At 67.1% G+C, this 10,357-nt stretch overlaps 4 protein-coding genes across 7 annotated transcripts in view; 3 read left to right on the top strand and 1 right to left on the bottom strand.

Annotated features, from left to right (window-relative positions):
* Positions 1 to 308: 308 nt before the first annotated feature.
* On the top strand, positions 309 to 2,772 carry NDUFAB1 (NADH:ubiquinone oxidoreductase subunit AB1). The gene is made up of 4 exons (XM_083872851.1): positions 309 to 587; positions 691 to 778; positions 1,824 to 1,930; positions 2,602 to 2,772. The coding sequence occupies exons 1-3, from the start codon at positions 321 to 323 to the stop codon at positions 1,913 to 1,915; spliced, it is 447 nt and encodes a 148-aa protein (XP_083728977.1). The 5' UTR covers positions 309 to 320; the 3' UTR covers positions 1,916 to 1,930; positions 2,602 to 2,772.
* Positions 2,773 to 3,669: 897 nt separating this feature from the next.
* LOC310915429 (uncharacterized protein) lies at positions 3,670 to 5,296 on the top strand (the record flags this gene model as incomplete). Its single annotated transcript, XM_083872302.1, has 4 exons — positions 3,670 to 3,888; positions 4,731 to 4,850; positions 4,942 to 5,130; positions 5,283 to 5,296. Exons 1-4 carry the CDS (start codon positions 3,822 to 3,824, stop codon positions 5,294 to 5,296), a joined length of 390 nt encoding a protein of 129 aa, XP_083728428.1. The 5' UTR covers positions 3,670 to 3,821.
* LOC310915405 (uncharacterized protein) overlaps positions 5,122 to 10,357 on the top strand; it is a 7,023-nt gene continuing 1,787 nt past the window's right edge. Inside the window, exons 1-7 of the mRNA XM_083872275.1 lie at positions 5,122 to 6,675; positions 6,816 to 7,346; positions 7,428 to 7,590; positions 7,662 to 7,853; positions 8,881 to 9,105; positions 9,642 to 9,795; positions 9,956 to 10,357. The exon at positions 9,956 to 10,357 is cut by the window's right edge and continues 1,787 nt beyond it. Of these exons, the coding sequence (XP_083728401.1) occupies positions 5,433 to 6,675; positions 6,816 to 7,346; positions 7,428 to 7,590; positions 7,662 to 7,853; positions 8,881 to 9,105; positions 9,642 to 9,795; positions 9,956 to 10,030 (2,583 nt within the window). The 5' untranslated portion in view covers positions 5,122 to 5,432 and the 3' untranslated portion in view covers positions 10,031 to 10,357. The remainder of the gene's footprint in view (positions 6,676 to 6,815; positions 7,347 to 7,427; positions 7,591 to 7,661; positions 7,854 to 8,880; positions 9,106 to 9,641; positions 9,796 to 9,955) is intronic.
* Positions 10,057 to 10,357, bottom strand: part of TNRC6A (trinucleotide repeat containing adaptor 6A) — a 43,144-nt gene continuing 42,843 nt past the window's right edge. For 3 of the 4 annotated variants that reach the window (XM_083872273.1, XM_083872272.1, XM_083872274.1), the window contains one exon: positions 10,058 to 10,357. This exon is cut by the window's right edge and continues 2,430 nt beyond it. The gene's annotated coding sequence lies outside the window, so the exon portion shown is untranslated. The other variant, XM_083872271.1, reaches the window with a different exon arrangement.

Below are 10,357 nucleotides of genomic sequence, written 5' to 3'. Positions count from 1 at the left end.
CCGCTCCTAGACCAATAGAGCCGGGATCCCGGCCCGGATCACCGCTCCCGGCCCGGTCCCGCCCGATCCTGGCCCGGATCACTGCTCCCGGCCCGGTCCCGCCGGGATCCTGGCCCGGATCACTGCTCCCGGCCCGGTCCCGCCGGGATCCCGGCCCGGATCACCGCTCCCGGCCCGGTCCCGCCCGATCCTGGCCCGGATCACCGCTCCCGGCCCGGTCCCGCCCGGCCCGCGGGGTCCCGCCCGGGGCGCTGCGGCCGCCGGCCGGCAGAGGGCGCTGCAGGCGCGGTGGGCCCCGCGCGGCGCCCGCCGGGACAGCGATGATGGCGGCCCGTGTCCTCTCGTCCTGCGCCCGCCGCCTGCTGCCGCTGCCCGCCCGCCCCGCCGCGCTCCGCTCCCTCCACCGCCTGCCGCCCGCCGCGCCCGCCCCGCCGGGCCGCCCCGCGCCGCCCGCGCTGCTCCGCCTGCCGCGCCTGGCCGCGCCGCTCTGCCGCGGCTTCTCCGAGCTGCCGCCCCTGACCTTGGCCGACATCAAGGACCGGGTGCTCTACGTGCTCAAGCTCTACGATAAGATCGACCCCGAGAAGGTGAGCGGGCCGGGGGGGCAGGCGGGAGGGCCGCGGGCTCCGGTATAACGGGAGCCGCCGCCCCGGGTGCCCGTGTCCCGCTGACCGCCGTGTCCTCCCCCAGCTCACAGCCGAGTCCCACTTCATGAAGGACCTGGGCCTGGACAGTCTGGACCAAGTGGAGATCATCATGGCCATGGAGGACGAGTTCGGTAACGGCGCCCGGGGCCGCGGCCGGGCCGTGGGAGCGGCGGCACCGCTGGCCTGTGCCATGTGGGGCAGGGAGAAACGCACAGAGAGCGGGGCAGACCTCCCCGAGCCAGCCCCAAGAGCATGGCAAATCTCTGAGAGCACAGCAAACCTACCAGAGCCAGCCCCGAGAGCAGGGCAGACCTCTCACAGCCACCAGTGAGCTGGGCACCTGCAGGAGTCGGGAATGCAGCCCTTTGCTCTGCAGCTCAGCCCCTTTGGAAGCAGGAATTCTCTCCCACCTCCCCATGAGCACCACCCGGGGAGGGGGAAAGGGGAGCAGTGGGTACTAAGCTCGGCATTGCACATCAAAAATCCCAGACAGTCCAGGTTGTTCCTGCTCACGAGATTTTTTTTCATCCTTAATCCTACTAGAGGAAAAAAAGGGTGTTTTCTCCTTATCGGTTTATATTCCAAATTTCTTTTTACTTCCTCTGGACTTCTTCATGCTTCCCTCTAAAGGTCATGAATTCTGGAGTAGGTGCCTAAATGTCACCTTGGGCCATAGATGTCCCTGGGATTTGGTCACTCTCTAAGCCCAAGGTGGATGTTTCACTCTCAGAGCCTTTGCTGGCAGCGTGTCTGTAATCCTCAAGTGAATTGTGCATGTGGCCAGGAGGGCTAGGAAGGAAAACAGACATTTCTGGGCTGTTTCTGACCAGTTCCACCACCAAACCCTGGTGTCCTGCCCTGGGGTTTGCTCCATGCAAGCACAACCGCACACTCAGCCTGAGGGGCTTCAGGTGCTGCCTGGAGGTCCAGGAACATCCCCCTAGCACAAACCGGTGTCTGAGGGCTCTGGGAAGGCCCTGGTGGCTTTAATGAGGCACGAGGGGCACTGGCTTCTGCTGTGCCTGCCATGTCCCCTGTCTGGAAGTGATGTCACTTTGGGCAGTGCAGTGATACAGCAATCCCTGCCTGCCTGTCCCCTGAGCCAGCAGCCATCCCTTCCTCACCCTTGCTCCTGTTTCCATTGGTTTTGGGCTGAGTGTGTGCCCTTTCTTGCAGGATTTGAAATTCCTGACGGAGATGCAGAGAAGCTGATGTGCCCACAGGAGATTGTAGATTACATTGCAGATAAGAAAGATGTTTATGAGTGAAGCAGTTTCTCGGAGGTGGGTTCAGAGGTGCTCTGTGGGCACACACCAGGGTACCACAGCAGCTGTGGGTGCCAGCAGGGAGGGCAAGTGTTGTGTGTTTTCCTGAGGGTGGGGGGTGTTTTCCTGAGGCACCTGCAGCTGGAGACAGGACATGGGGCTCAGCCTCTCCTCTCATCCTGCCTGGCACATGCAGCACTCAGCTCATCCCCAGGGCAGTAGTGGGTGGTAAATTTGTCTTGGCCATGGCCCCCCATCTCCTCATGTCCCCTGGCCCTGTGCAGGGCACGTTGGAGGCACCTCAGTCCCCCACGTATGGGGGCACCTCAGCCCCTGCTGCTGCTCCTGCTGTTTCCTCTGCCACAGCCGCAGCCGGGAAGGAAATGGGCAGGAAAGGGTTATAGGAGTGACCAGGGAGGGCTGCAGGGGAAATGAGGTGGCCTCAGGCCAGCCTGCAGCACTGATCCACATTCTTGCCTGTTCCTGTGTGGCTCCAGGCTTCCCCCACAACTCCCTGGGGCTGGGGGGCTGCCACCCTTCTCTGTCCAGGGCCGGGGTGGGAGCTGTGGCCTCTGGAGAGAACTGGGGGCTCCCTCTGTGCCTGTGCTCAGCACTCAGCGTGTCCTGACCCACTTCTGTACCCTTGAATGCTTGATGAGTTGTTAAACATGTGGATTTTGTTTTCCCAGGAGTTGTCCCACACCAGGACTGGGCTGGTGCCGGCAGGGATGGACGGAGTGCACACGCTGTCCCACTGCAGCCTTCTTTGGGAAGCTGCACGTGGATGTTGTATTTAAAGCTGTCTGAATGTGTTGTCATTTAAAAACAAGAGAAAAACAGGAATAAAGAGTTAAAGACCATTCTGGTGGTGGCTGTTCTGTCTCACACAGTGGGTGGATCCTGGTGGCGGTGTTGGGGTGTGAAGGACACTCTGGGGACCCTGCCCTGAGATTTGGCTCTGCCCTGTGTGCTCGTAACTGTTTATTTCATCGGTGATGGGAAAAACAAGTTCTGTGTGAAAGGCTTCTGCTTTCCTGATGGAAAGTAAGGGGGGAATGATTTTCCTGCTGCTGAACAGCAAATTCACATTTCTGTTCCTGTACACCCGGTTCATCTCAGCACGGGGGCCTTGCTTTAACCCTCACGAGGCAGGAACGGGTTATTTCTGAACACTGCACAGTTTTTCCTCAGAGCCAAGAAACACTGCCAGGCTGGGAGCCAAGGAAGTGTCACTGGATAAGAGATCCTCTGGCAATGGGGGAGGTAAGGATGGAAAATGGAGCAGAGGCTGCAGTGCTGCACATGCTGTGTTGTGGTGGGGTGTTCCCAGCGTGTTCCCAAGGAGCTGCACTTCACTGTGAGGTCCCTGGCAGACCAGTGACCCTCTGCTCTGACAGTGCCCTTGGAAACCTCCCTGGCTCCACAGCCTGGCTGAGCTCTGAGATGTTTTCTGAGCAACTACACAGCAGATCTGGGAGCACACAGTGGCTTTGGCTGCTGTGTCTGTGGTGGTTTCCCTGTGTCTGATGGTGGGGAGTGGTCGCTGGGCTCCTTTGGCTGCGGTGACCCTGAGGAATGCAGTGACACGGGTGTCCTGGGGGAGCCTTTGCCCTGGCACGGCTCACAGAGCGGGAACAGCCGGGGGCCGAGCCCGTGTCCCGGGACGAGCAGGAGCTGCGAGTCCCCGAGTCCCGCGGGCGGCGGCTCCGCGCTGAGCCCCGGGGCGGGTCCCGCCGCCGAGCCCCGGTCCGCCCGGCCCAGAGGGAGGGGGCTCCGGGGCCAGCGCTGGTGCCGGTGCCGCGGGGCGGGTCCGGGCCGGGGGCTGCGGTTCCCGGTGCCTCCTCCCCGCCGCAGCGGGGGCGGGCGGGGGTTTCCTGCCGCCGCCTGGCAGAGCCGCCCGCGCCGCGCCATGGAGCGGCCCCGCCGCCCGCCGCCCCGGGCCCGGCCGCCGCTGCCCCGGCTCCTGGCGGCCGCAGGTGAGCCACGGGGGAGGTGGGCACGGCCGGGAAGGGTCCCCGGCCCCGCCGGTCCCTGGGCAGGGGATGCTGCGCTCGGGGGGCGGCGGCGGGGCCGGTGCATCTCGGCGGCCCCGCGGTCTGCGGCGGCGGCGGGGCCGGTACCGGCACCGGCACCGGGCGGGTTCGTGTCTCTGGTGGCCCTGGGACTGGGGGCGGCGGCTGCTGCTGCTCGGTGTCGCTGGGACCTGCCCCGAGCGGGCCCGGCCGCGGGGCACCGGGGCGAGCGGGCAGCGGGGCGGGCACGGCGGCGGCGGCCGCGTGTGGCCGGTTCGTGCCGTGCTGTGGCCATTCCGTGCCGTGTGTGGCCATTCCGTGCCGTGCTGTGCCACCAGCCCTGGCGACTCGGTGGCCTGGAAGGCGGCGGGTGCTGGCCCTGCGGGAGGCGCTGGTGGCGAGCGGGGCCCGCAGGGCTCGCGGTGACCCCCGGGCGGTGACCACCCGCCGTGGTGGCTGCTGAACCGCCCGTTATCCCCGGAGAGGAGCCGCCGCGGGCCCCTGGCCCCGGCCCGGAGCGCTGTTGGGGCGCTGGCGTCGTGCCCTGCCCGCGGACCCATCGGTGCAGGTGTTGGAACCCGCAGAGCGAGGCGGTGGGGCAGGAACCAGAACCGTTCGTTGGGACCAGGGCAGGCGGTTCCCAGCTGGGTTTGGGCTGTTCTGGAGCGTCTCTTCCCGCAGAGCCACCCACAGTTAACAGAAGGGAGAAAGAGCCCCCAGCCCTCAGCGGTAGCTCGGGGGTCGGTGCCCGGTGCTGTTGCGGGATGCTCGAGGCCCAGCGCGCCGCTCCTTTCCCTCTCTCCTAGTGCTGGTGGAATGCTGTGCGCGGCTCTGCCCCGCTCTGGGCAGCGGGACGGGCCCCACCCTGAGCGCCGCCGGGCCCTGCGCGCCCCTGGGCCCCTCTGCGGGGGAGCGCTGCCGGACAGGTACGGCCGCGCCGGGACCGCCCCTCCCCAGCCCGCGGGGGCACCGTGCGCTGTGCCCGGAGGGGCTCAGTGTCCGCCCCTCTGCCCGCAGATCGCCCGCAGCGAGGAGCCGGCACGGGGCAGGCGCCCACACCAGAGGCCGCGGGGCACCCGTGGACTGAGGCTGAACTGCTGCCCTCCCCTGGGACCCCCCCCGGGACGGCCGAGCTCTCCGGCCCGCAGGAGAGCCCCAGAGCCCCGGGGCAGGGCTGGGAGGGGCCGGGGCCGGCAGGGCGGGGTGGTACAACCGCGCGGCCCCCGCGGCCCTCGGTGTCTGCGGGCACCGCTGGACGGGCAGCAGGCGGGGAGCAGCCATCCCCTGCCACTCTGGGGGGCACCACTGCACGGGCCTCAGCCCCTGGGGAGGCCAACACAGACCCTGCAGCCACACAGCCCCCGGGCACTGACCCTGTAGGACAAGGGACGTCAGAAGGTGCCACAGCCGTGCAGGGGACACTTTCACATTCACCACCGTCCGTGACAGTGCCAGGTTCTGCCCGGGGACAGTGGAGGCTCAGCAGCACCCTGCTGGGATGGAGGGCCATGGGGACAGCCCTTGTGCAGAGGCAGAATGACACTCTCCAGCTGGGTGACAGCAGCCCAGGGACCCACCTGAGCACCGTGCTGGCCACAGACACCTCAGCACCAGGGACAACAGGGACATCACCCTTTGCTGGGGGGCTGCAGAGGCTGCTGACCCCCACAGGGACAGTGCAGGGGACACACTGGGGGCTGCCAGGGTTGTCAGGAGGACAGGGCTTTGCTTCCCACCCACAGGAGGGTCCCCGCTCTGCCCCTCACCCCTCTGCACTGTCCCTTGGGCCTGGTGGGGGCACTTTGGCCAGCACAGCCTGGCCAGCCATGGGGACAGGCCCAGCCTTGCTGCCTGCCACACACAGGGGCTCAGGTCTGCCTCTCCCCACCACTATGGCCAGCACCCCAGGGGTGACATCTCCTGGCCAGGGAGGAGCCCTGGACCTGACCACAAGGGTCTTGGGCCCACCTGACAGGGGGGAACCCCCTGAGCACAGTCACATCCCCCTGAGCCCATCAGCCACACTGGGGCAGCCCCCTGTCCCCCTGAGGCCTGGCAGCACCACTGTAGCACAGGGTGGGGTGACACAAACCAGTCCTGAATCCTCCCACACCCCCCTGTCCCCACAGTCTGCCCCAGCCAGTGGCCCTGCAGGGACTCCACTGTCGACCCCACTGCCTTCCCCAGGGACTGGCTGGGGGGTCCTGGGATTCAGCCCCACTGTGGGCACTGCTCTTGGAGACCCCTCCCCAGGGCTGCCCCATTCCAGATCAAGGGCGGGTCCTGCTGAGAGCCCTCCATCCCTGGGGGGGACCCAGGTGGGAGTGGGCAGCCTGGCACCCTCCTCAGCACCTGGGCCTCCCCAGCAGCCAGCTTTGTCCCAGCCTGCATCGACCCCTGCTATTGGCGTCACCACCACCAGGGTCACTGCCACCACCACAGCTGCCACCAGCCCAGAAAGGCTCGGGGACACGGGGACGGTCACAGCAGAGCCACGTGCTGACATGGGGGGTCTGACACGTGGGTCCCCAGCTCAGGTGCCCACTGTGACGCCCGGGTCCCCCCAGCAGCCCACAGTTTCCCATGGTGGGGCCCCTGGGTCCTCCCCAACTGCTCTGGACACAGAGCTGGCCCAGCCTTCGAGCAGCCCCAGAGGGAGGGCAGACACTGACACATCCCGAGTGACACCGGCTGGAGTGGGCAGGGCTCCCCAGGTGTTCATCGTGGAAGATCAGCCCCCGCTGCTGAGAGGTGAGTCTGAGGTTTCGGGATCCTCTGCTGGGGCACGGCAGGAGGGGGAGAGGCCGTGGGAGCCACCAGCACGGAGAGGGGCTCATGGCGGTGGCCCTGGGGCGGGGTCACGACCCGCTTGTCCCCATCCCCTCCTGCAGCTTCCCTCCTGCGCGTCCCCTGTGAACTGGTGCTGGACATGGAGTTCACCCCGGCCCTGCGGGACCCCGGCTCCCCCGAGCGCCAGGAGCTGCTGCAGAGCTTCAACCAGACGGTGAGTGCGGCCCGGGCCGGGGGCTGCGCGCTGGGGACGCGGCGCTCAGCCCCCGCCCCCCGTGCAGGTCACTCCCCTCCTCGCCCCGGTGCCGGGCTTCCTGCGGCTGGAGGTGACGGGCATCAGGTGGGTGCTGGCCCAGCCCCGCAGCGTGTGGCGCTCCCAGCGCGGGCTGCGGGGACTGTCACACGCTGCGGGGCCCCGGCAGTGCCGGGGTGCGGTGGGGGCCGGGGTCCGGCCCGCCCAGACCGGCCGTGTCCCCGCAGGGAGGGCAGCGTGGTGCTGTCCTACGACGCGCTGTTCGCCGCGGAGCAGCTGCCGGGGCCGGGGCTGGAGCAGCTCCTGGGGGCCGCGCTGGGCTCGGCCCGTGCCCCGCAGGGGCTGGCGGTGGGCTCGGCCCCCGTCCTGCGCCACGCGGGTGAGTGCGGGGCCCGGGGCGCGGCGGGGACACGCCGGGCGGGGAGCGGTGACACGACCGGACCTGGACTCGTCCCCGCAGCGCGGCCGCCGGACCCCTGTGCCGAGCTCTTCGCCTGCCCCTCCGGCTTCTCCTGCGTGTCCAGGGCGGACGGGAACGTGACCTGCACCTCCCTCTGCCACCGCGGCTACTGCAAGAACCACGGCATCTGCTCCCACGCCCCGGGCCACCCGCCCCGCTGCCAGTGAGTGCCCTGGGGACAGCCCGGGGGGGGCGGGCACTGCTCCCCCGGCGCTGATGGACCCCTCGGTGCAGGTGCCCCGTGGGCAGCGATTTCTGGTTCATGGGACTGCGCTGTGACTACCGGGTGACCCAGCAGAGCCTGCTGGGCATGGCGGCCGGGGTCCTGCTCAGCATCATCCTCCTGGGCGCCGTCCTCGCCGCCATCGCCGTCCGCCGCTTCAAGGCGCTGCTGCTGGAGGCCAGGGCCGAGCAGACCCGCAGCAGGTGGGAGAGAGCACGGAGCCCTGGGGGCCTGGGCTGGGCTCTGTGGGCTCCGGGCCAGCAGGGAAAGCCACGGGGGGGTGGCTGGGCTGGGGCTCTGCCAAGGAAAACACCGTCGGGTGACTGATAACGACGGTGGGAGGTGCTGGGTGGGGCAGCACCCGTGGGGCCCAGGAGCGCCTGCTCCCGGAGCCAGGGCAGCGCCCCCGCCCGGCTGCGGGTCTGGGGTGTGCGCGGTGCCAGGGGATGCTCACCGGGGGCAGTGCGGGGCAGCCAGAGAGGGCTGGGGGCTGGGGGCTGCATGGGGGGGGCCGCGGCGGCACTGAAGGGCTGTGGGCTGTGTTGCTGCGGACAGATGTGTGAGATGTGCTGATGAGCCCGCACTTCGTGGTCCCTGGGACCCGTCGGTGCTGCCCGTGGCGCAGGGTCCGCCCGCCCCAGCGTGTCCGGCCTGGGCTGCAGGGAAAGGCGAGGCTCCGGCACAGCCCTGACAGAGCAGCGCCTTTGGCAACGGGGGCTCTGCTCTCCTGGCCCCACTGCCCGTTTTGTAATGTGCCCTGGGGATTGTTCCCGAGGAAACCACTGCAACAGCTGCGGCCAGAGGCTGAGCAGTGTCCCGGGCTCTGTCCCCACCCTGGCTGTGTGGCTGGGCCCTTCCCTGGATCCAGGAAATTTGGGCACAAATCTGTGATCTGTGTTGTCAGGCAGTCACTGAGGCTGTGTGCTCATGTGCTTGTGTGTGTCCCTGTGTGTCCCTGTGTGTCCCTGTGTGTGTCCCTGTGTGTCCCTGTGTGTGTGTCCCTGTGTCCCTGTGTGTGTCCCTGTGTGTGTCCCTGTGTGTGTGTCCCTGTGTGTCCCTGTGTGTCCCTGTGTGTCCCTGTGTGTGTGTCCCTGTGTGTCCCTGTGCATGTCCCTGTGTGTCCCTGTGTATCCCTGTGTGTGTGTGTCCCTGTGTGTCCCTGTGTGTCCCTGTGTGTCCCTGTGTGTCCCTGTGTGCACACACGTGGCCTGTGTCCCTCCTGCCCCGCAGCTACCGCCGTTTCTGCCGCCTGGACGATGTCTCAGCCCAGTACTGGTCCCGCTCGGGGCTGCCCTCGGCCAGCTCTCTGGACAACCCGGCCTTCAGCAACTCGGAGGAGCTGCTGCACCTGCAGGTGCTGGACAGCGGCTGCTGCGGCTGCCACGGGGACTCGGCTGTCACCGACGGTGCCAAGTGGGGCCCGTCACCCTGTGCCCACCCGCAGTGCCGGCCCAGGTAGGGACCGGACCCTCCTCTCACCCCGGGGAGCTGGGCCTGGCCCGGGGCTTGCTCGGGGGGCTGTGGTGACTCTGGCAAAGGTGGGCTTTGGGGTACACGGAGCCCTGGAACCACGTTTGCAGCCCTGCCCCGGGCAGCCCTCGGAGAGCATGGAGCAGCGCCTGGTTTATTTTATTTTCTCCCACGGGAGGAGCTGTCTGTGCTGGGACTGCTGTAAGGGAGGAGAGTTCCCATCTGCAGGAAAGGGTGGCTTTGTCTGCTCATGGGAAAGTCAAATCAGCTTCCAGAGGTATCCATGGAAAAAGAGCCCTGGAAGTTTCCAGCTCTATTGGCAAAGGGCAGGATGGGCAGGAACACCCCCAGCCGTGGGCCCAGGGGGATCAGGAGCAAAGCCACAGCTCTGGGTGCTCCCTCAGCCCCGGGGCTGGGCACTGCTCCAACAGCAACTTCATTGTCCTGGGACACAGCACAGGGTCACTCTCCCGCACCAGCCTGACTCTTATCTCCTTAACTACCTGTGGATTATTTTCCAGTTTCCATTACGAGTGGGACACCAGCTCCAGCAGCATGAATGACCCTATGGTAGACTCGGGCAAAGCCAGTGACATCTCTGTGTCGAGCTGGCCCATGGAGCCCATCCAGTGGGGTCCCTTCCCTCTCCTCCACCAGCTTTCCAGGCAGCGACCGGTGAGCCAGGGGCGTGGGGAAGGGCTGCAGGGGCCAGGGTGGGTGTGCAGGGGGTGCGTGCACCCCAGCCCGGGAGGGTGACTCCAGGGAAGTGCTGGGAGCCGTCCCTAGCTGGGGACAGCAGCTCAGGAGGGTGACAAGCCAAACTCTCTGTGTGCAGCACAAGGCCCGCTGGCCGCAGTCGGCCTGCGAGGGGCTGGAACTGGGCACGCTGGAGCGGAGCTGGACGGCCTGAGGCCACAGACGACAGAGGGACACGAGTTCCGCTTTAAAACCAACCACATTTTATTTCCACGTAACGAGCTCAGTGAAGGAATTCCACACACTTGGACGATACAATCAACGCGGGTGTGATGTCAGTGATGTCAGTCCCAGCGGGGCAGGGCCCGGCGAGCCCCTGCCCCGGTTCCTGTCCGGGCCTGGCGAGCTCTGGCTGGGACTGCAGACTCCAGAGCAGGCAGATACAGAGAGGTGTCAGGACACACACAGTGCTGGCATCCACCAGGTCATGACTTAGAGGGGCAGTCTGGGCAGAAAGGCTGGCGGTTCTGGAGGGCACATC

Source organism: Zosterops lateralis, assembly GCF_965231275.1.
Source record: "Zosterops lateralis genome assembly, chromosome: 15".
In the NCBI taxonomy this organism is placed as follows: domain Eukaryota; kingdom Metazoa; phylum Chordata; class Aves; order Passeriformes; family Zosteropidae; genus Zosterops; species Zosterops lateralis.
The sequence above is the reverse complement of the archived record's forward strand: the minus strand, read 5'-3'. Positions and strand labels throughout refer to the sequence as shown.

What these genes read in the sequence shown, in the direction of transcription:
- NDUFAB1 (XM_083872851.1), top strand. Translation starts at nt 321, where the DNA reads ATGATGGCGGCCCGTGTCCTCTCGTCCTGCGCCCGCCGCCTGCTGCCG. An exon ending in ATAAGATCGACCCCGAGAAG is followed by an intron (nt 588 to 690) that starts GTGAGCGGGCCG and finishes GTCCTCCCCCAG; the next exon opens with CTCACAGCCGAGTCCCACTT. An exon ending in GGCCATGGAGGACGAGTTCG is followed by an intron (nt 779 to 1,823) that starts GTAACGGCGCCC and finishes CCTTTCTTGCAG; the next exon opens with GATTTGAAATTCCTGACGGA.